Here is a 22,893-nt window from a genome sequence, read left to right on the forward strand (position 1 = left end):
TTCGATTCGATTCGTAACCTTTATTATTCGATTCGATTCGCTTCGAAAGATTTTGATATTCGCAAACCCCTAATAATAATAATAATAACAATGACGGGATGTCGCCGACTTTTGTTAAACCCACGGTTCGACGTCAAACCTTGAGGTTAGACTTTGGCGGCCCTTCAAACATTTGGTAAACTTTGCCAAAGTTTGATATATGAACAGTGTTGCCCAAAAAAAACAAAAGAAATTTCAATTTTGGAGGAAAAATAATTTATAAAATCATTTAGGTACTTAATATGTTATAAATGACTACCAACGCGAACACAAACAAAAATGTTCCATTTGTAGTTTTAATACTTTAGTAACCGTATTTTCTGGACTAGTTTGCACGCAGTGCACAGTCCACAATCAGTGAGCGCTTGGTCCGAACGTAAAAATTATCATACACGGCACACTTTGACATATGCCTGCTGTATTAGCACAGAAGGAAGCTTGCACCGTACGTAAATAAACATTAATATACTCGGTCACTCACAAAATCCTTCACGTCTTGTCAGAGTGAACTCTCTAGAAAAAACGAATCCTCGTACAGCCCACACCTGTACCGCGTCGGGTAAATTTTTAATTTTTAAAGTCCGGAAAATATGGCAGTTTATTAATACGAGATAGTAAAACAAGATACCCAACCAATGCTTCACCCCTCCAGTGCAAGCTCGCCTGAGGTTGTTTTCGATCTTCGCAGATACACATAATAGTCGAACTTCGGTCAAACGATGGTCGAGCTGCAGTAGAGGTTTGAGACAATTGAACTCGAACCATAGCCGGTTCGCAACATTCCTAGTCGCAATGAACTTGCAGTTTATTGCGATCACCCTGAATGCAAACCGATCAAAAAAAAATCAAACGGCATCACGAGTTCCTTCAGAACCAAAACAGCGTGGGAAATACGCATTCCAATGGCCTTTTAACATCTCGACACGCCGCAAAGTCGTTCCAACATTTCTCCATGCCACAACGTCCCTTCAAAATTTCCCCACATTGTGACGACCCCTCGACGCTTCCCATCCAAGCAACACTCACCGTCTTTGGACGTTTGAATGCCTCGTTTCAGCGTCTGCGGCGTCAGCTTGTCCCCCGAGAAACCGCTGCCGTCTTTGGATGACTCGCTCCCAGAGTTGCTGGACTGCGGAAAGGCAACGACGCTCAGAACGGAATTGTAGGCTTGACGTTAAAGTCGCCGAACATTTGACAATACGCTCCTCGCGAGAAAAGTGGCGCTAGAACGTCGTTGCAAAGAACAACGATCGTGGGGGGAAAAATGCAGAATTCACGAGAGTCGAGAGAAACTGTCCCGTTACGTTAGAGACACTTTCTAGGATTTCGACAAACGTTCCCCCCTGAATGCTTTCGGCCAGAGTCATCAACTGAATGTATGCTTCATTACAAAAAAACAAAAAACCCGCGACGACCTTACTAAAGTTTTGAATGGAATGCAACTGTATTTCAACATAAATTAACGAGCCTCCACACTCCTCGAAAAAAACAGTAGACATCTAAATGTTCCACTGTACAAAACCAGCAGCAAAGATCCTCAATAAATTTGTCTACTCCCGAAATAAGAAAGGAAGAAAAAAAGACGCGAGTACAAACAAACAAATGCAATAAATGTTGTCACATATGTGTGCCACACAAGTGTGGCAAATTACAAAACACTGCATAAAGAAAGCAACTGAACCAGGGAAACGTTGTAAATGTTTTATACTTGGTCAGACAAATGCCATTCCAGGCGGTTCAAACCCCAACTCTGGCAATCTCCGTAGTGGAAGCCATAAACCAAAGAAACCAATCACCATAAACTGCCTCTGCAATCACAAAAAAGTCTGTTTGTGCGCTCACCTGCTTGTTCATGCAGTCCTGGTTATTTTCCTGACCTAAAATTGAAACATCAACAAGAAGAAAAGGACAAATTTTAAGCTTCCATTAGAGCCGCATAATTGACTACAAATGAGTTTGATGGCTAAAGGGTAAACGCTAAAAATTTTTAACATTGGGTTCGTAAACTAAATGAGAATTCAGACATAAATTCAGTTGCAACTGTCCAAAAGAAACATCCTTCCCAATAATTCTTTTTGTTTTAGCATAAGGACTGCTACTGAGGAGGTACGCTAATTACGGTAGAAGTCAGATTTTAAACGTAACAAATTTTTACCAGTTTGACGCTTAGATCATACAGAATTTCAAAATGCTTGCAGTATACTAGAATCCCACGCTGAACACTTTCAAGTTTAGAAAGTGAGTATGTTGGTGAAATTGTACGTTGCTAAAAGAATAAACGCATCAAAAAAGGTGGGTCGTCCCGTCCGTTCCTGTGTTCGTTCTTTCGGCAACATATAATGAGCCCTTTCCTCGATTAATTTTTTTTTTTTTTTACAGAGTTAAGTATTAACACATTTAAGCCAGTTCCTTTAATAGACGTTTGTGGGATGTCAATATCGTTATTGAATGAACATCCAGAATGCCTGCACCAAGGTTCACCTGTGACGTGCACCCTTCTCAAGAACAGGCGTTCATCCCGGCCATACATGGATAAATTACTTCCAAAATGTAATTTAATTCCCATTACAATTACTTTGCTTCAAAAGGAGTTTAACTACAACAACAATTACTAGTACGTGAAAAGTAATTAATTAATAATTACAAATTACTTTTAAAAAGTAACGAAATTACTTTACAATTACTTATTTCTGATAGCGACCCGACTTGGACCATATGACTTTCAACGAGTTGTATAGAATCCAACATATTTGTTCATTTTTTACTCCAATGTTTGCGTACTGCACTTTCTTTTTGTGAATTTTGTCGAATTCACGATAGAACTTGACAGTACTATGGGGAAATGAAGTACTACGTTCTTATATTTTTAATTAATAATAATAAATTAGTCGATATGCTGCAAAACGCCAGATCGCTAAAGAAAAAATTGTGTTGACAGACTTTAGTTAGTCAGCAAATAAAATGTGAGAATTTTTATTATTGTAAATTATAATGGCTCAGACATATATAAGTACCGTATCGGTGCTTCCGAATCATTGGTGACAACATTAACAGGTGCGAGGTCAGCCTCTGAAGTGCTTATGCAAATAATATCCGAAGTAACAAAAAACATGAAATTAACTTGAAAATAGTACAAAGATACACATATGCGACAGTGCTGGAAGAGGGATGAAAAAAGAACTGGGTAAAAAGAAAGAAAAATAACTTTATAGACAGTTAAAATTCCCAATCTCGGCTGAGAGCTGAAGCTCGATTTTTCGTTCTCAATACTTTGGCATGCTTACGCTTTCGTTTTGTTTTCGCACCGCAGACGGCGCTACACGGCGCTGTTGAGGAAGGCTCCAAAAAGGATTGTCTCTCAGCCCGCAGTGTGAGCTACAAAACAACCAGCGATGCGACGCTATTTCTGTTGTGCGTGTGTGTGAGTGCGTGTGTGTGTGTTTCACCGGAGCCAGGCCGCTTGTGCGAGCGCCACGGCTTTCAGAGAGGTTCCGTCGGCGCCGCAAGATTTTGCAAAAGTAATTCTAATTGTGTCTGAAGTTTTGCAACTACTGATTCTAGAAAGTAATTAAATTACAATTACAATTCCTTTTAGCAAAAAGTAATTCATTACAATTACAAATTACCAAGAAAAGTTATCAAATTACTACCCAAGCATGGTCCCGGCCCCTTCCCTTCAATAACAGCCTCGATGAGGGCCTTTAAAAAAAAACGAGAATCAAAGAAAGGTTACGATCGGACTTCTTGGCGATCAGAAAATCGGCGCAGTACGACTCGTACAATGAGCCTCTCAACAACTGCCAACAGCTAGCACGCAACCCAACGCGACAACACGAAGCCAAAGCCGGGAACAAAGACTGGCACGACAAGACAGAAAGAGAGCCGACCTTGTGATCCGGGCAACGCGGGGAAGTCCTCGTTGTGAATGTGGAACTCGTTGGAGTCGTTGTTGGGTTGCTTCACCATCCCAACTGCGGAGAGGACAACGTCGGTCAGTTCACTACACTCCCTGGAGTGGCCACATTAAATGCATGGCCCTTGCAGGCCAGCTCTCGGCGCTCTCGTGCCTGCGCCTCGGGCGCAGAATCGGCGTCATGCTGCCACGTGACGCCGTGACATTGCGTGACTCTGTGGGCGCCGTTACGTCACGTGACGCCTTTGGAATTCACCAAAGAGACGAGCAGTTCCTTAACACGGAAGCGAGTCATTTCTTAAGAAAAAAGCGTCACGAACGAGCACCGTAACGAGCTTCGCGAACGATCGTCATGGCAAGCGTCGTGAACAAGTGGCACAGACATTAAGGTTGAATATAAAGTTTACGTATAAAGTTCGAGCCCCGGCAGGGTCGAAGCTGGGTCGGTGCGGAGGTGGTCGATACTATAGCCACCGAGCCACTAGCAGAGCTGATCTAGAAGGGTAAATTATTTTATACGAATGCAAACATGCCGGCGAGGGGGGCAGGTTGTAAATAAAAATAAACAATAATGAAATAAATAATTAAAAATAAAAATACGGTACATATTAGAAGTAGGTCGTAAAAATAATTAAAAATCTAGCACAAATGACACCCAGAGCGCAGTTTGTGCGGAGCTCTCTGGTCCTCGTCGGCACGATGGGGCCTGTGTTTCTAGGGCCAACCGTGGACGAGGAAGGGAGGGGCAGTGCGACTCACAGAGCTTGCCGTAGGCCGCCCTCCCCGCCATGGGATTGCTGCTCAGCCCCTGGTTGGAGCCCTCTTGCGATCCCCGGTTCGTCAACGACGGGAACTCGGACAGGTCCAGGGCTGCGCACAATGGTTCGTCAAGCGAGACGAAACACGTGTTCTTTACAAACAAGGTCGGACAACTGGCCCTAAAGGACCGTTACAGTGCCCATTGATTGTCGGGTGCACGAGCAGTGTGGAACTGGTGTCAAACCCCTACACTCAAACAATGGCTAGCTTAACTATACGGTTCATAATACCACATGCTAACATGATGCCTTCGTTAGTATAAAACACCGAACTTGCAGCATTATATGACTCGCAGATATAAAATGTTCCATAAAAGTATTGGCTGAAATTAAATGGTGCCTTTGCTCGTATGAAAGCAACATCAAGCCCTCTTGTATAATGAATCAACCTAAACATTCCATAATAATATATTCTAGTACATACGAAAAGATGAAGTCCATATGAGGTCAGCACCAAGTCCTATTCTTATCACTCGCCTACAAAAAAAGTTCCACAGAATTTTATGCTAGAATAGTATTTTCCCCTCAATGAAGGTGACATCAATCCTGAAGTATTATGTAACTTGTCTATATAAAACTTTCTCTAGAATTGCGGGCCAGATGGTGCCTTTGCCCATAGAAATTCCGTATCAAGCTCATTCTTGTATAATGATTTGCCTATATAAAACATTCCTTAATACTTTCTAGTAGGGTGCTATTGCCCATACGAAACCAGTACAAGTCCATGTGCTTATAACTTGCTTACATAAATACCAATACTATCAAACCTAGACACTCGCATAATCATTCACCAACAGGAAATGTTTAATTAAACCCTATTGCTAGTATGCTGCCTTCACCCCCGTGAAACCATTGTCAAAACAATACGCATAAGTAACGACTCGCCTATACAAAACGTTCTGCAAGACCACATGTTAGCAAGCTGCCCCTGCCCATATTCAACCAGTATAAAACTTGACTATACGACTCGCCCATACGAAAAATTCCATAACAGCGTACACCAGGTGCTGTACAGCAATTAGAGATGAATGAAAGAGATACACAAGGGACAATAAAAAAAACAGTTGCGCACCTCCTTCGTTTACCCGTAATAATTGAAGCAATGAGCTCACTGTCCTAGTATAGTGACTTAACCAAATACGGAAAAAAAAAATGCCCAGCAGTTTTGTGTGACTTTACAGTACAGTTACAGCGATAACAGAGATGTATCACAATGTATCTTGCACCCTACATCATGGAGGAATTGTCGCCAATCTCTTCGCGGAGAGCAACAAACTCGTTTTTTTTTTATGCATGCAGAAGCCCTCTAGCCGATGCGGAGCGAGACTCGCCAGCGGGTGCTATGCAAGACCCGTTTCCGCAGCTGTCCTCAACCTGCGCCTCGAAGCAGTTGGGGTGGCTCTGCGGTAGCGCACTCGCTTCACGGTCGGCGAACCTGGGATCGGATCCCCAGAGCATCGCGACGGGTCTTACGGAATTTCCTGTTTTCCCAAGTATTCGGCAACGTCGATGACAGACGCCTTACAACTACTTCGTTTCGGGTGGGGGGTGAGAGCCTGCAAAGAGCTATTGCTGTAACAAGTACCCAACAGCTATGCCAATATGCAAGTTCTTACACAACAAAACCTTCTGCAAGAACACAAGTGAATCGGTGGGCTTGCTAGTACAAAACCGGTATCCAGACTTTCTCGTGGAGAAAAAAAAAAAAAAAAAAACATCACGGCGGCGTGCGTTTTCACGACCGCTACTGCACGACACAGCGTCCGAATTTCTGGTACGTCCAAATTTCTCCCTCGGCAATGAAGGCACGAAGCTAGGACCGAATCTCTGCAATGCAAATGATCGTACAACAAGGCCCGCCTTTTACGCAGGCGTCCAAGGAGTCTCGCTAGGGACCTGGCCTCACCTGGATTGGAGTTGAACAGCTGATTCTGGAGGCTGTTGCCCATGAGTGACTGCGACGACGGGAAGTTTCGGGAGTTGTGAGACATTCCGAAGCTGGAGATGCCCCCCGACACGGGAACGTTGTTCCTGCACGTGCGGGAGGAAGCACGCTCCCGGGTTAACGCTGCGCCAACACTCCACGCCGAAGACTCAGAAACAAAGGTGACGAAGACGGCAAGGACAAGACCTCAAAACGTCAGTCCTAGCTTGCTTGCTGGGACACGGCCAATGGCGACCAAGGAACGGCTGTGGAAGGTTCCCTCGTAAAGCTATCGCTTTAAAATACTTAACCCTTTGTTGGCGAGTGTTGCCTCCAGGCAAAAAACCCTACAATTTTTTTTTTTCTAGAATAGTTTCGGTATTATCACGTTTTTTTTTTTAATCTAGTAGTCTGGCAACAGTTCCCAAAATCCAGAGCCATCTACACTGGGAGAGTTTGGCATTTTTTTTTGAAGATGCCTACAGTCTAGCAATCACGACCAGAGACCTGGCGACCAGATACTTCCCCTGCCATATTGTGTTACTAATTCATGACCCAGTCTGGATTACCCACCCCACGTCTGCAGTGACATGTCATTTCACCGAAAGGGTCTCTCGTTCACGCAAGCGCTGTTGTATCTTTCCACGCAATCAACTGCTCACACTTAACTGCAACGATCTCCAAATATATTACCGTCTTTCATTCCCTTTTTTTATAAAAAAACAATAGACCTTTTTCCAGCAAGCTTCTGTGCACGTGCAAACCCCCCTGGCCTCTTCCCGCTGTCTCCATTTTTGCAGGGTGCCATCCCGCAAAACCGACATTGTCAGCGCCTATTTTTTTTTTTTTTTTAATTCTTTTTCTGGGCATTGGTAGCAGGGGGGGATTAAAAAGCAACGAGAGCCGATACAATGGCACAATGTCAATGTGTTTTGACAAGCGGAGTCCCGTTGGGCTGCCCTTGATTTGTAGTTTACAGACAGACTGCCCAACGGCGCACGTTACACGAAAAAGGTCCGTTACCTCTCTACATTCCCACCACCGCCACAATTCAACGCCGTGGAAAGCGTCTGCTACGCAGAGACTGCGAACGCATGCTCTCAATGGCCTGAACTTTTTCAAGTGAAAAGCCATGTTTTGGTATGAAAAAAAAGTAAAAAGCTACTTGTAAGTTTTGCTATTGGTGATTCATAAAAAGTGGGTGGTTCTTGAATGCAGGGACCAATTACAGGCGTAATAGAGGAATTCCGATGAACAAGAAATGCTTTCATAATGATAGTTGAAATCGCAAATCTAAGGGGGCTCCCTCAGAGTGGAGTGGCGAAACGAAAATGAATATTCGTATTGGGCTATCGCGAGGACCGCTTATTCTAGCATAAAATGCCGAGCATGCGTCCCCCTCGTGTAAGTGACCCTTCCCATTTTGTGAAAATTTAATATATTCGTGGCCGCCATCTTGCACGTTATTCCTAAACCGAGTGAGGGCTCCTCCCTATTTTGATTGGATAATCTTTAAGTGGGGAGGGGGCGCTTGCTCGGTATTTTACGGTAGCTAGATATAGCGGGTCACAGGCTCCACCCATCCGCTCAACTCTTTCAATATATACGGCTCTCTGAAGATCGAAACTAAAGCGCCATCTAGTGAAAAGATCTGCAAATAGCCGACGAGAAAAAACAAGTTTGGCACGCAAATACGAGGCAGCTGATAATGGCGTTTCCCCAAAAATTTTGGGATCATAAATAAAGGCGTGTTTTTTTCTTTCCACTGTTATTTTGCGATAGGTAGCCATTTTACTTGACGTTATCATATGTGCAATAATTATCGGAATTTTATACCGATCCGTAGAGGCTTTGTCCGGTGCTACCCACAGTCAACAAAGCTATAACTTTCAAGTTTAACTTACGATTCTTTTTTATTTCAGCTCTGTTCTTTTATTTGAATTTGTTAACTGTGAATATCTTAAAAAGAAATGTTAGGAGCAATTTTTGTGTATCTCCTTAATAAAAGGTTAATGGCAAGCGCCACATTTCCATAATCCAAATGTCGACAAGAGCGTCAGCCACTCCGCCACACCCTTCAATTCAAAAGCTAAAAAACAAAAGTCATCACTTGCCTCCATAGCGAACTTTGATCCGTGTACCTGCAAAGAGGCGAAGATGAAGAGGCGTCAGTGCAACCAAGCATTCAAACTATGGGTCCACACTTGTACCTGTGCTGCGCCCAAACAAAGAAAAACTGGACGGGCTTTCAAGTAGAAAATACCAGCATGGCCAAAAACAACCAAGCCGGTAGTCGGAACTCGGCACAGGATAGAAAAAGAGCACCCAATGTCCAGACACATCGCGAAATTCGGCCCAAACTCGACCGAGAGGCTCAGTTTTCTTGGAGCGTACATGCACCAAAAATTTAAATGGAGCACCTAATTTGCAACTGCCTCTATTCCAGTTAACCCTAAGATGTACAGTAGTGAACACAACAAGAGCGGGTTCCTTCCTTGCTCAAGGATGCAACGCGTTGGCTGCACAGACTGTCATGAAACGGGAGCAAATCCTGGAGCAACGAACACGGGCTTCTAGATTGCGCTGCAGTTCGTAAAATGTTGTCACGCCCAAAGCGGGTCTTGCGACCTACCGTATTTACTCGCACAATGAACGCACTCGCGTAATGAACGCACCCCCCAAGTCGGCTCACAAAATTTCGACTTTTTTTTTCACCCTCGTAATAAACGCACCCCCAACTCCGACGTCAAAATTTTGACCCCCTCCCCCCACGCGCGCGAAATGAATGCACTTTTCTATCCTGGTGCAGCGAGGTCGCGAATGCATGGGCGAACAAAACGCCTTGCAAAAGGCGTAAAAAAATTCAAGAAGAGCAAACCGAAGCAAGAAAAAAGAAACATGGAGAGCTTTTTTTTTTTTTTTTGCACAGCGCAGTCTGGACTTCGGGGTCGCGTGCGGCGCGCAAGCAGGTAAGAGAAGCGGAGAAGCCCTCTAAGCAAACGAAACAGCTTGCGAAAGGCGGCAAAAAGAAAAAAAAAAAAACACGAAACTAAGAGAAAAAACAAACAAAGAGCTTCTTTTTTTTCTTTTTTGCACAGCGCAGTCTGGACTTTGGAGTCGCGCGCCGCGCGCAAGGAGGTAAGAAAGAGAAGCGGAGAAGCCCTTTAAGCAAACGAAACAGCTTGCAAAAGGCGGCAAAAAGAAAAAAAACCCCACGAACTAAGAGAAAAAAACAAAGAGGAGCTTTTTTTTTTTCTTCTTTTTTGCACAGCGCAGTTTGGTTACGGAGGGGGAGGGGGGGGGGGGGTCGCGCGTCTGGCGCCGCGCAAGGAGATAAGAACGATAAGCGGAAAAGCACTCGCCTAAGCAAACGAAACAGCTTGCGAAAAACAGGCGGCAAAAAGAAAAATGCCCAAGGAACTATGAAAAAAAAAACAAAAGGAGCTTTTTTTTCTCTTTTTTTGCACAGCCCAGTTTGGTTACGGGACGCGCGCCGCGCGCAAAGAGATAAGAAGTTACGTCGATTTTTTGTGATAAAAAGTCCGTTCATTATGCGAATAAACACGGACGAAAAAAATTTACTTCGCGTAATGAACGCCCCCCCTAACTTTGCATCGATTTTTCGGAAAAAAAAGTGCGTTCATTCTGCGAGTAAATACGGTAAATATTTCCCAAAAAAGTGTTGTCGTTTTTTTGGAAGAAATGTTTTTTCTGACATGCTTGCAAGACATACACAGAACACCGAAGCTTGGAGCGTCTCCACTTACGATAAACAAAAAGGTGCCACCTTGCCAACTCCCACCTCCTCGAGATTTCAATCAATGACGTATTTCTTCTGGCCAAATACTACCCCAGGACATCAGTCACATAAAGAAGAGAGCTCACGGACGGAGCTTTAACAAAGTATTTCGGAATGTTTTCCCGGGTGGTAAAAAAAACCTCGAAGACAAAGCATGGTCCCCTGGGATCATCCAGATGGATCTAGCTCTCGCATACAGCACAACCTCGAACTCCACCACGCCTCTGTATCTGAATGAAGGCCCAGGAAATGGAGACTTTCGCTCAAAAACCTGCTTTGAATTCAGGACCCTCACATTCCAAACTACAAGCACTTTTTTCTGGGGAACGAACAAAAAGCCCCCGATGTACGTCAATGCTCACACTCCGGATCACCACTCAAAAAAAAACCACACACACACACACAAAAAAAAAGTCATCCTTTTTTTTTTAGGTTTTTCTATTTCTTTACAAACTGCACTGCAATCTTTTTAACGTAACAAATTAAACCTCTACAGGGTTCAAAAGTGGGCATTGGCTGCAGCACTTTTTTTTGCTTTCTTTCTCCCGTTGTTTTACTCCAGAGACTTGCAGCCACTCTGCGTTCAATCTCCGGCAACCTTGACCGAGTGGATTCTCCGTCACTCAAGAGATGATCTTTTCCTTGTTCACTTTGTTAAACAGGGCCGGAAGCAAGCTTTAGCCTCTTGTAGCAAGTCTGGGAGCAGCAAAGATGCCCCTTCCGAGCAGCTATGGAGTAGAAACAGCTCTGCTTAGGAGCGGCTCAGGAGCCAGAAAAGTCGAGCTTTGTAGCGGCATGAGTAAATCTTGGAGCCAGGTCAAACTTCAGGCCAGTGGCGTCACTGGGGTCAGCGGCACCCAAAAGCCCGCCACAACAGAGCACCCACCGCTCTCATGGCCCACTGCAACGACCCACTCCCTCCCTCCTCCTCCTCCGTGCGCAATTATTGGAATATATGCGGCAATGCTAAAGGCCTTTGTGCCAAAAAAAAAATTAAACGAAGAAAAGATGTTTTAGCATACTTCCGAAAAAGCCACCCATGCATATCCTATTTTCAGAGATCAGACACCAACATGCCGTTGTTGGCCGAGCTGTGGCACCGAGGATACAAAGCAACATGCCCAAATAAGTGCTTCGTAGACACTGGTACGGGGAACAGAAATTAACGCACAAATTTCATTGTGCGTTGTTCATATTCGTCCAAATACGGTATACTTTTCCTCGCGTTCGAAAGGGACGACTTAAACAACCAACTCGCGCGGTTCTCCCTCGCACTGCTGGCACTTGACAGCTCATCAACATGAGACCACAAAACGAAACGGTACACTGTGTCTGTGTACCTGGCCTGGAATATATCGTGACCATTCTCGTTAGATGAAAACAGGCACTTGGCGCCTGTTCTCATCACTGCATTGATAGCTAAAAAAAAAAAAAACTTTTTGGCCTAGTTTTAGTGCAACATTTGCGCTTGGCAGTGGATTCGTGCACAATAGCGCAATTGGAGCAGCGCTTTCACCCCAGGTTAAAGGGTGAAGTCATCCGGTCAGGAGAAATACACGGAGTTATGAAAGAAAAGGAATGCAAGCCTTATGAAGTTACCCAAGGCAAACTCCAGTGAACGAAAATCTATTCCTGTTCGATGCTTTATGGCTGTGTAGTGTTTATTCAAAAACTAGTCAGCCATTACAAGGAACTCCACAAGATTTTCCGAATACGCCTACCGGTAACTGATGTATAGACCATGTTAGCGCGGTTCTGGAGCACTGGAACGCGAGTGAAGCGCTCACCCTGCCCTCGGTGGTGCGCCGAGCCCGACCAGCCTGTTAATGTCGGGACCGACTTGCCGCTGTCCCGGCAGACCCCTGGAACCAATCGTCAGCATCGTCCGGCTACGCGGGTGATAGAGAAAAAAAAAAGAGAGAAAGGGTTGTAGATATTTTCAATGGACGAATGGATGCACACATGTCGACCCTTTCAGTCGGGTGGCGGCTTGCGCCACCCAGCCAGTGTGGCGCAAGCTCCCCTCAAACACTCTTCCAACACCACATGCACGTAGCGCAGGTCGTGCGACAGAGCGTCATAGTAGCAGAGTGGATAATTGGGTCACCTGGTTCAAATTGCTGAATGGAAAAGGTGCCCCCAAAAAGAAAACTGGGGCCATAGACAAGTTGAACAAGGCAAGGCACCATGTCTTGTTCAACTTGTCTACGGTCCCCACCTTTTTCGGCGCCTTTTTCAATCGGCGACATCGAAGTACTATCGTGAACAGTCATGGTGCATTCGTAGTGATGCATCCGCCTGCAATGCAAACCGAGGCACTCTTCCCGAAGTGTATGCGGACGTCCTTAAATAGCCTTCTGGTTTCTGTACTCTTCTCTTTCGTGTTTCTGAAACATACACTGATGATGTCTCTTGTATGGGAGACAAAACGTCAGATTAAACTTTTAATATTGTTATGTCAAGTCGGTGTAGTTTGCTTTATCAAAACTGGAGTGAAGAGGGGGCTGCGAGGGTGCGCACATTGAGGTATGTGCGCACTCTCGCTGCCCCCTTCCACCCTGTAGTATCGGGCAGTAGCTTGCGCCACCTGGCCTAGAAACATTTGCACCCTTCCCCTTCAAACTAAAATATTATGAATTTTGTTTCTTGTTAGGCCATTTAACCCACCGATCTTCTAGCCTTCCTTTTGCAAAGCATTTTGCAAATACATTGGCCAGAGTAGCTTTTGAGAAGAGGCAGCTTGCAAACGTCTATAGCCAGAATCGTGCTGACATTGTGTATAGCGTAAAAACCCGATAGATAACCTACACCCCCCAAAAGGAAGCCCATCTAGATTTTAGGCATTATTTTCTGTTCATGCAAAACATCCAATAATAGCCCATTCTAAAAATAGCACTGCCCAGGTGCTATTTCTAAAAAGTTTGCCCCCACACTGATACCGTGGCCATGGCAGCTATCACAAAACCAAAACATCAGACTACAGTCACTGACCGATTTTTTGTACGCCGATAATTCGGGCTTGTTCCATATTTCAGACCTAGGTAAAGGAGGAATTGTGACCTACCTGACAAAAATGGTGCATATTCACGACCAATGTTTCGGACAGCTCAAAGTCCGAAAGTTAGACCTTTCGGACAAAACCGTCGCGACTCGCGAGCGATCAGCAGGAAACACCGCCGAGAAGCCACCATTTTAGAGTCTACGTTGGCTGCACATGGATTGGCTCGGTTTGGCAGTGCTACCTGGGTACTGCTAAGTGCTACCGGATGGGGTGGATGGATGGATGCTAATGGCTGTACCCTTTATATCGGGAGGTAGCTCGCCCCACCTAACCTAGAAGCCAAAAATCAAAGGCATGACTCCTCGCTTCGCCCTTCTAAGCCAATTTTTGCTGTAGCACAGCCGTAGCATAACCGTAGCAGGGCGACACCTACTGGTGACGCCATACTGCAGCTAGAATATTATACAGCCGGAATCTATCTCGTACAGCGGGGATTGCACGCGACTGGAATCTTGCGGAGACCAGGTGAGTCACCTGTTTGGGGACGCCTGCTGGGGAGGTGGCAAGGAGACCGGCGGGAAACCAGAGAGGCTGGTGGGGGTCGCGTGGGGCCGGCCCGCCACCGAGGGGGGCCCGAACTGGGCGCTGCCGGCCCCGGACAGGGCCCCCGACAGGGCGCTGCGCAGGCCCAGCTCCCCAAAGGAGCTCTTGTCTGCGCCAAAGACGTCCGGGAAGGGGCCACCCCGAGAGGCCGCGCTCGACAGCACCGCCTGCTGCTGGGACACCGACGTGGGGAAGAAGGGGACTGCGGGAAGAGAGGAGAAACAAGGGGAGTTCGAGGGTGGAAGCGTCCACAAATGTTAAACTGCGTCTTTTAGCAGTTTTGCTTTCTTCGAGTTGCACGCAGTAATAATTTCCAATGGGTTGAATCAAATGATTGGCAACAATTTTTCTGTAGAGAGAATTTAGGAGAGTAATCGCTTATAGAGGCAGGTACGGAAAGAGAGGAGGGGACGTCGGAACGCCGGGCTTTGGTTTTTATTACTGGGTGGATGCAATGCTAGCTTCCTTTCTCTCTACTCGCAGTTTGAGCACATTTAAAAAACGAGAAGACAAAGACAAAAGGCTTTGCATCTGCCCAGTCATCGTTCCAACCAGAGCTCGATGCACTGGCGCCCCCGCACCTACTCGTCCCCTCCTCTTCCTCGGTTTCTATCCGCATAATTATTTCTGGTCCTTCGTCATAGCGACCTTCATCCTTTTCTGCTTGGCCTTGTCTGGGTACTTTTTTTTTGCTTCTTGTGGATTTGCGGAATTGATATAAACATTTACGTTATGCAAGTACATTGTGATAACCTGCAGCTATGAAAACTTTCAGGTTGTACGAGTAAGTCTTTCTAGTGTATTTTGCTTGTGTCATGTTTTTCTAAGCTTACGCAATGTTATTTCATGAGCTGCCTGTCCTCACACACAAGCTCAGAAGTGCTCTCAGAAAACAAAATGTAGCTAAATGAAAAAAAGAAAAAAATGCAATAAACTTAATATTACGAACAAGAAAACAAAGGACATCTGCCAGATCCCACCCCAACAGAAAACAGTGTTGGTTTGCTTCTGTTTGCCTTCTTCATTTGTGCATCAGAACGCTTCAAGATAGCATGTACACATCGCGACACTGTTAGCGCGAACACGACATCGGCGCATTTTCGCATTTTACTTCTAAATATTATTAACGAGCACAAAATTTTATCGCTTACATTAAAGAACTAAATGAGCTCTTTCCGTGGAAATAATAACTTGGAAGACATCCCTTGGTTCCAGAGAATAAAACTGGAAAAACCGGCGATCCCTTGTTTGCGCTAACAGTGTCGCGCTCTGTACAAACCACAACACACTGTTAATGTGGACAGGTGATCACCTATTTTTCTTGATTGTATCTCACAACTAGGAAGTTGCCATCCAAGCTACTAAACTCCGTTCCACTTTACAATGAACCGTGGCACACGATACAAGCCATCACACTCAATCCAGCGCTACAAACATCGTGTGACCATGAGCCCCAAGCATCCCTGCTCTCCTTCCAAAGGGTCACGTGACGTTCACGCGACATTGAATTAGCTATGGTGGTCAGTCATATTTTATGAGAAAAACAAGCAATTTCACAAGACGCCTTTTCCCTTCCACTAAGCCACGTTCTGCCATGTTGATGAACAGTGTCCCCCACCTCCTTAATTGGTTTGCAAGCAGACGATCAGTTATTGGAATAGTTTTTTGGAGTAGGTGAAATGCAGAACCATCAGCAACAGAATTCAATGAGTTCAACCAAGGATGCATTTAGGCCTCATGAACCCATGCTTACTATCTTCTCTCGCCTTTCGAATTTGTCCCAGCGGCATCTGCCGTTGTGCAATTTTGGTCACCTTGTGAGTGAAGGCAAGATCCAATTCGTCTCTCACGGAGCGAGTTAAGATATCGTTTTCAGACAGTTTGTCTACTAACAAAGCAAAGATTGGGCTTTGTGTGCCAAGAAGAGTTTTTTGCAGACAAAAATGAAACAACGAAACACCCGTCTGCTAAGGGACCGACAAAAAAACAAAGTAGATTATATAATACGAACCAAGTGCTGCGGCAAAGTGGCACCAAACAAACCGTGATTGTCCGCTATTTTACGATGGAAGGGACTCACAGCACGTGCTTCCTTTGCAAATCTCAAGTTGTTTCTGCTGCCGTACGCAAGCTGATCTTGATCAGTAGATGAAGGAGCGCTGAAGACAAGCGCGTCGGAGGTCTAGCGACCTTTCTCGCCATTCCTGCGTTGGTGAGTTCTCACTAAAGCACTGCCCAATCGTAACAAACAGGTCAATTTTTTTTTTTTTTTTCATTGGGTCATAACGCGCAGTTAGCAGAAAGCTGCGACGTGACATCCAATCAGCAGCCGAGCTCGCTCTCACCCACGACTCAAATCGGACTTCTGGGGTCACTTTGGCTGCCGACGGGTCAACCTCTCGAGCACTGGCTCGTTTGCACTCCAAATAAAGACCGGTACGTAAAAAAATTAATGCTGGAGGATCCCGTTTTGTATCGCGGACTACACCAGCAGACACAGTTGATCACAACGGGAAAGAACTTGGGCGAGATGGAGAGCACTGCCTCTGTGCATAAAAAGACGTAGGGCAAAAGTTCTTCAACATGGCGTCCGGCGAGATTTCGGCCGGAAGTATGTCACCTGAAACCGTTCTACGCCATTAAATCCAGCGTGTACCAAAAAAAAAATTACAGTTTTTTTTTAATTCCAAAAGTAAACTATGCATCACCGAACGCTCAATCTCCGCCTAAACCTAGCGCCAGTGGTTTGGTCTAGAAGCCAAAATTTTAGAACTAGCCATTACCTCGTTCAAAAGTTATACCGTAGAGCCGCCCATTCCACACTAAGCACCCACCCCCAAAATTTTAAACATCTGAAAAGATATGCACAGTACATATATATGTAAAACTGATGACCTCCCAAGCTCCTATCACCTATATTTTCGCAAGTATCTTCAAATTTTGAGTGGGCATTTGCTCGGTACTTTATGGTAAGTGTTTTTCTGAACATTTTAATGAGAAAATGGAGCCAGCTTTTGGAAGCTGGGGCCATTCAGCTCTACGTATTCGAGAGCTCGGTCAGCTGTCCATTTCCCATTGAAAACTTACGAAAATCGCTCGTAACTTTTGAAGAAGATAACGGAGAGCTCTTAAACTTTGGCATCTGGTTCGTCTGGCTGGTGCTACACTTGGGCGGAGGATGAGCATTCGGTGATGCAGAGTTTATTTTTGCAACGAAGAAAAAGCCTGTAAACTTTTTTGGAAAACCTGAATAAAAAAAAATCTGTACAACTTTTTCTTTTTTTTTTCTTGACCCTTTTGTTGTTTTAATTCTTAGAGTATTAGCGTGCTTCTTTGTTCCTTTCTTTCGCAGTTGCCGTGTTTGTTGGCTCGTGTCTTGGTTTCTATCTCTACCCATTTCTTTCTTCCTTCGCATGCTTGAAGGTTCGTCCCTTCGTTCCTTTTTCTGTTTGTGCGTCTGCTCCCCGAATGTCCACAGGCATCACAGAGGGGAGAGCCCCGAATGACTGAGGCACACCACATCAGCAGTTGGAACAATGCAGCTGGGATTGTTACGTCCTTGACTGAACCCTTTGGCAGCTATCACCGTGCAGGTACGGCGGCGATGACACATTTGAAAGTGGCCACCTAAACGCGAGACCTCGCACGCGCCGGGGAGGTGTTACTGTTTGTTTTATCTTCGGCAAACTATAAACGTTACATTCGCATTGTGTTTCACTTTGCTGGGACTATTGAATTAGACGCTTCGCCTGTCGTCTGCTACTTTTAACGCTTCTCAGAGTGAAGTCAGACGATGAGACTTCACCAGCGATGGAGAAGCTCTGTTAAGTAACTTCAGTTCGGAATCCGAAGCTACTAGAAAGTCGGCGGTGGCTGACGCGCCAAAATGAAATTGAATGGAAGAAAGGTGACAAATTTTCAGCTTTAATAGTTCCATTTGATGCTTCTGAACCTGAACAAATTGCAAGCATCTTTTGTGCTCTCATTAGAAAATTACAAAAAGACCTGTGGATTAACTGTTTCTTTATACTATTTTTTCTGGAAACAAAATCAGACCACTGAAAAAAAAAGTTTTGGGAAAAAATTATGGCCGTCAAAGGGTTAAATACAAAAAAGAAAGAAGCTATTTGTGCCACTAGGTACGAATTAAAAAGATACAACACTCTTTTTGTATAGTCATGTCTCCTCTTTCTAATTGGTGACTAAAATATGAACATGCTCTTTTCAGACTAATTTTCGTGCCAATTTTTCACAAACTTCATAGACTCTCTCCTTGATTTATGGCCGCTCTCACGCTAAGAAAAGTCCCTGTGCACCTACTTTCCCCATAGAACACACAGTGGGCTAATCGCTGCTACCTGCAGGGCGGATCCTGCAGATGGCGAGGCACCCAGAAACACGGTAAGGCTGGAAAACGCCATCGTCACGGAAATAATGAGCACGATTGTCACTTCATCGTTACCCCTTCCAGGCACGTAGCCAGGATTTTGTTTCAGGGGGCTACGTAGCCCATGACAAAAATGCTGCATGAGGGGGAGGGGGAGAGGAGGCCCCAGCAAAATGGAAGATTTCGGGGGGGGGGGAACCGAGCCCCATGCCCCCCCCCCCCCCCCCCCCTGGCTACGTGCCTGCCTTCACAATTAGGTTTTTGAGCCAAACCGTTTCTTTGCAACTCCTTGTTGAATGGACGAGCTGCATTTGTCGCGGCAGTGCTTGCCCGTAGGAAATAGGTGCAGCCACTTTTTTTTTTAGTTTCTACCGACAATTTAGGTCATAGGTTCTCAAACTAGGTTACCACGGGTTCTTCAGAATACACTAACAGACTAACTAAACTCCAAATTAAAAAAGAAAAAAAATTAAGCATCATTTCTAGCATTTTTGAGTCATGCAGAACTGTGGAACACACACTCATTAGTATAAAATTATTACTTACAGGGTCTACGGGCTTTGGCACTGCTTTATTGGGTCATTGCTGAGACCGGGACAGGGTTCTTATGCTATCGAACTACAAAGATAGGCATTCCTCGCGATTGAAAAGTTTTAAAACCACTGATCTTAATTGTCGCCCGACTTGGCTTTCAGTTGCTTTTTTTTCCAGTTGACTAAAACTTTTCTGGAAATAAATTCAGATCCCTCAGGTTTGTTTCTGTTTCAATGCATCTTGGTTTTTACCCAGCTATAAATTCGATAAAAAAAAGTTTACAAAAGTTAAACGGCAAACTTACTGAGCGAGCTCCCTGTTGGTTGGCCATATCCAAATGGTTGTGACGGTGATGGCGATGTCATGCTCTACAAGGAGAAGGAAACCAGATCATTGGAAATTTAAACTAACACTCCAATTAACGCACTACAAGGACAGAAAACAACGGCAGTGTTAAGACGTTGAATCTGAAGCACTCACGATGGCACATACATGCTTCAATACTCTAGTGTCCCAAGACAACTGAATTTTGTTTTCTTTTATTTTTTTTTACAAATGATTTAAACTCTTCAAAAAAGACAGCTTAAAAAGAAACACGCCGTAGGACTGGCCTAGGGGCGTAGTGAACCTCCAGTTTCGAAAACTTTGGCTATAATGACCCAAGGGCCCAAGAAACTACTAAGGGGGCAAAAATAAACGAGACAAATTACTTCCCATTAAACAGTTTTGATGCAAATTTTATGCAGGCACCAGCTTTGCGCTTTTCTGTCCTGTCTAGTCTTAGCAATCTTTTCTAGCCTATGAAGAGGCAAAGATGGGTGCGAGTCTTCAACTGTAAAACACCGCAGCATCCTCCCTTTACGAAACGACGGATCAGAGCACTCTTATCACAAACAGTTGCAGTAACATTCATGAAGTTTACAGTGTTTGATCCAAGAGTGTTACCAAGTGGTTAAATATAAGCATTATATGAGTTAAAAGAGCTGTGTGAAAACGTCACAACCTTCTTTGCAGACTTTCGACACCTCCAAAAAGAAGTGTGCTGCATGCCGAGTACACTACACTAATACAGAGTCAAGCTTACTTGAAATGCATCCATAGTAACCCCGAGACGTAGGAACAATAAAAAAACAGACAGAACGAAGTGTCTAACACAGCTGTGTTAGACACTTCGCTGTTCTATGCGTTTTGTTTTTTATTGTTCCTACGTCTCAGGGTTACTATGAATGGCATTCACCAGCTCGCCTGCATTTTTTATGTTTCTTCACTAATTGGAAAGCATTCTCAGATTGATAAGACTTGACAGCAAAATTGACCATACTCATATCCAATAAAACTCAACCGCAACGAACAGTAGGATTAAAAAGGAAACGAACATTCGGTTGAAACTTTTTGCACGATGCTGTAATTGGGCAGTTTCACGCCGACGAGTGGACACACTTCAACAACGCAAAAGGACCCAAATCGGGAATCCCCATCACAACCAAAAAACAAAAGTGGCAGTAAAAGAGCTGTTGCTCATGCGTGCAAGTTTCTTAAATGGTAACAACTTACGTCAAAAAGGCGTTGAAAAAAATATAAAAAAGAAACTACGGCGAAACGTAAAGAGAGAAAAGTTTATGCCTCATGAAACGGATCACCAGTGCTTCTAATGCTCAGAAATTTCCTAATAAAGAAACTAAAATTCGCAAAAAAAAAAAAAAGGCTACTTAAACTCGCGGCAAGCTCGGATCCGGCCGCAGGTCTGATGTATTGCTCCAAACGCCGCAAGCTTACTTTTAGAGCGAGTTCGAAGAGCGGGTTAGCATGGCAAGCCATCGAGCAAGGCGCTACGCATTTTTGCGACTGGCCTTTTCTCTTCTGCGGGTCGGGAAACGCCACCGCGGACTTTTCACAGGACGCAATCATTCAGCTCTTGATTGTCGGAAACGTACGGAAGTGTTTTGGGCACCCCGCGATCCTCCCGAGCAAAAAATAAAAAGAAATTAAATCTTTTGACAAGTAACCGAAGTAGCATCATCGGAGAGCGCTCCCGCGAGCAACGGTGCGGGACACATTCGCGGCGGGGAACCCCACAAAGCAGGGCATGAAAGAAAAGCGGGGAATCACCTGATGAACCAGGTTTTGTTAGTGAAGTCTAAATAAAATTAAACAAGCAGTCCTTTTTACAGTTTTGTAGAACAGAGCCACTCACAACACAAATTCTAAAACAAACATGGCGATTGACACCAGTGGCGACCCCTGTCGACCGAAGTCGACCCACTGACCGCGAGCTCAAACGCTCGAACTAGAGTCTAGCTCGAAAAAAGTTGCACTCTGCTAACTTTATATTTATCTAATTTTGAATTAAATAATTTTACGCGTATTGAAAACGAAAAGAAACTTCGAGGCATTTCTTAAGATGTGTGTCATAGGTTGCAGTGTCAGACCAAGCATCAAGTTGTTCAGCATACAGAAAAAAAAAGCGTTGATACACTTTGACAATATTTAGCTTGTTGATTGACCACGTAAAGCCTCTACCTTAAAGATACGCTGAATATTTTATAGATTATTTAAAATTGTTTCCTTCAGTCGCTTCAGTCCTCCAGTGGAGAGATCAGGTCAGACCGCGGTGGTGCTGTCATCTGGTGGGAGTCGCGGGAGTTTCGTGTTTATTTTTTTTTCTCGATGCGGCGCCGTAGGACCGTAGGACTACGAGCGAGTGATGTCTTTGGAATCTCGGCCTAGCAACTCGCTTTTCAAGAGGAAAGAACAGCTAAAACGCTGGGAAGACTCCGAAACCAACCAGGAGAGTGCCGACCTACCGCCGGACAAACCGCAGAAAATCAAATTCAGCGATGGGTGCATATTTCTCGCCGCTTGTGCTGCCGGGGATACCGCCGAGGTTTCGCGTCTGCTCGAGAGGGGTGCCGATATCAATACGACCAACGTCGACGGACTCACAGCCTTACATCAGGTAGGAACCCCTTTCCAAACAACCCTCCTAGAAATCCCCGCTCGCACCCACGCCGAAAATCCCCCCGAACCATCCCGCACCAAACTCTGAAAAAGTCTCGCCCGAGTTCAACCCCTTTCCGACACTGGTATTTTTTGTTGCTGTTTGACGCTCACGACGATAACATGGCCGCTTGGGCGGACTTGTCTGTTTGACCCGACGTTTCGACGCGTCTGAGCACCAGTACGGCACCCGGACCGCTGAAACGACGAGGTCGGCTCGCACGAAGCGACGCCGGCCGACCTCTCGAAGTGGCTGTCAAACGCGTCGCCGCGGTTGTAACACCGCGAACCGACGAATCACCGGGGCGCGCGCTAAGCCTAACCTCGAGAGGCTCGGCTCGGCACCCTTTTTTGTTCTTTTCTTTAGTCATCTTGAGCGGGCTCGCCGCGATTTTTGGTGCAAATGGTGACCAGACCGACCTACGACGGTCAGGGCGGATCTTGAACGCCGGGTCGCGACCTAAGCTTGACGTCGTTCAGTCGTAGAGAAGCGAAGTGTTGGCCCCCGTCTCCTCCTCGTCATTTCCCTTTCCCTCCAGAGAAACTCATCTGCGAGAGCAGGCAGGCGGGGCTGTTTTACGCGTATATTTAGAGCCTCGGAGGACCACGGGTTTGAGCCCACATTCTCTTTTGGCCTTGCCACAGAACCCAGGAGCTCCCCCTCCCCATCTTGACGTAAGGCGTTGCGTTGCTCGTGGTGGCGTTACCACAGCCGCAACATCTTCCAAAAAAAAAAGAAGTCTAGACTTTGTGTTTGGTAGTAGGTCTGCAATTGTATGTTCCACTTCGTAGAATCGCAGGTCTTTTCTAATTCAAAGCCGATCTCCTTTCTATCCATAGGGCGGAGTAGAGACGGATATATTTATTCGCCTTATTTC

The 22,893-nt window shown here is 45.2% G+C and overlaps 2 protein-coding genes across 2 annotated transcripts in view; one reads left to right on the plus strand and one right to left on the minus strand.

Annotated features, from left to right (window-relative positions):
• Positions 1 to 21,282, minus strand: part of LOC8040502 (CCR4-NOT transcription complex subunit 2) — a 33,194-nt gene extending 11,912 nt beyond the window's left edge. The window contains exons 1-10 of the mRNA XM_040211069.3: positions 21,128 to 21,282; positions 19,323 to 19,386; positions 14,029 to 14,299; positions 12,281 to 12,382; positions 8,809 to 8,835; positions 6,677 to 6,801; positions 4,712 to 4,822; positions 3,927 to 4,010; positions 1,882 to 1,916; positions 1,066 to 1,168 (exon numbers count right to left, since the gene is read on the minus strand). Coding sequence (XP_040067003.1) covers positions 1,066 to 1,168; positions 1,882 to 1,916; positions 3,927 to 4,010; positions 4,712 to 4,822; positions 6,677 to 6,801; positions 8,809 to 8,835; positions 12,281 to 12,382; positions 14,029 to 14,299; positions 19,323 to 19,383 — 919 coding nt within the window. The 5' untranslated portion in view covers positions 19,384 to 19,386; positions 21,128 to 21,282. The remainder of the gene's footprint in view (positions 1 to 1,065; positions 1,169 to 1,881; positions 1,917 to 3,926; positions 4,011 to 4,711; positions 4,823 to 6,676; positions 6,802 to 8,808; positions 8,836 to 12,280; positions 12,383 to 14,028; positions 14,300 to 19,322; positions 19,387 to 21,127) is intronic.
• A 411-nt stretch (positions 21,283 to 21,693) lies between these two features.
• LOC8040501 (protein phosphatase 1 regulatory subunit 12B) overlaps positions 21,694 to 22,893 on the plus strand; it is a 70,523-nt gene continuing 69,323 nt past the window's right edge. Inside the window, exon 1 of the mRNA XM_042293494.1 lies at positions 21,694 to 21,974. Coding sequence (XP_042149428.1) covers positions 21,723 to 21,974 — 252 coding nt within the window. The 5' untranslated portion in view covers positions 21,694 to 21,722. The remainder of the gene's footprint in view (positions 21,975 to 22,893) is intronic.

This window comes from Ixodes scapularis, unplaced genomic scaffold (genome assembly GCF_016920785.2).
Source record: "Ixodes scapularis isolate PalLabHiFi unplaced genomic scaffold, ASM1692078v2 PGA_scaffold4__175_contigs__length_147842914, whole genome shotgun sequence".
Lineage (NCBI taxonomy): Eukaryota > Metazoa > Arthropoda > Arachnida > Ixodida > Ixodidae > Ixodes > Ixodes scapularis.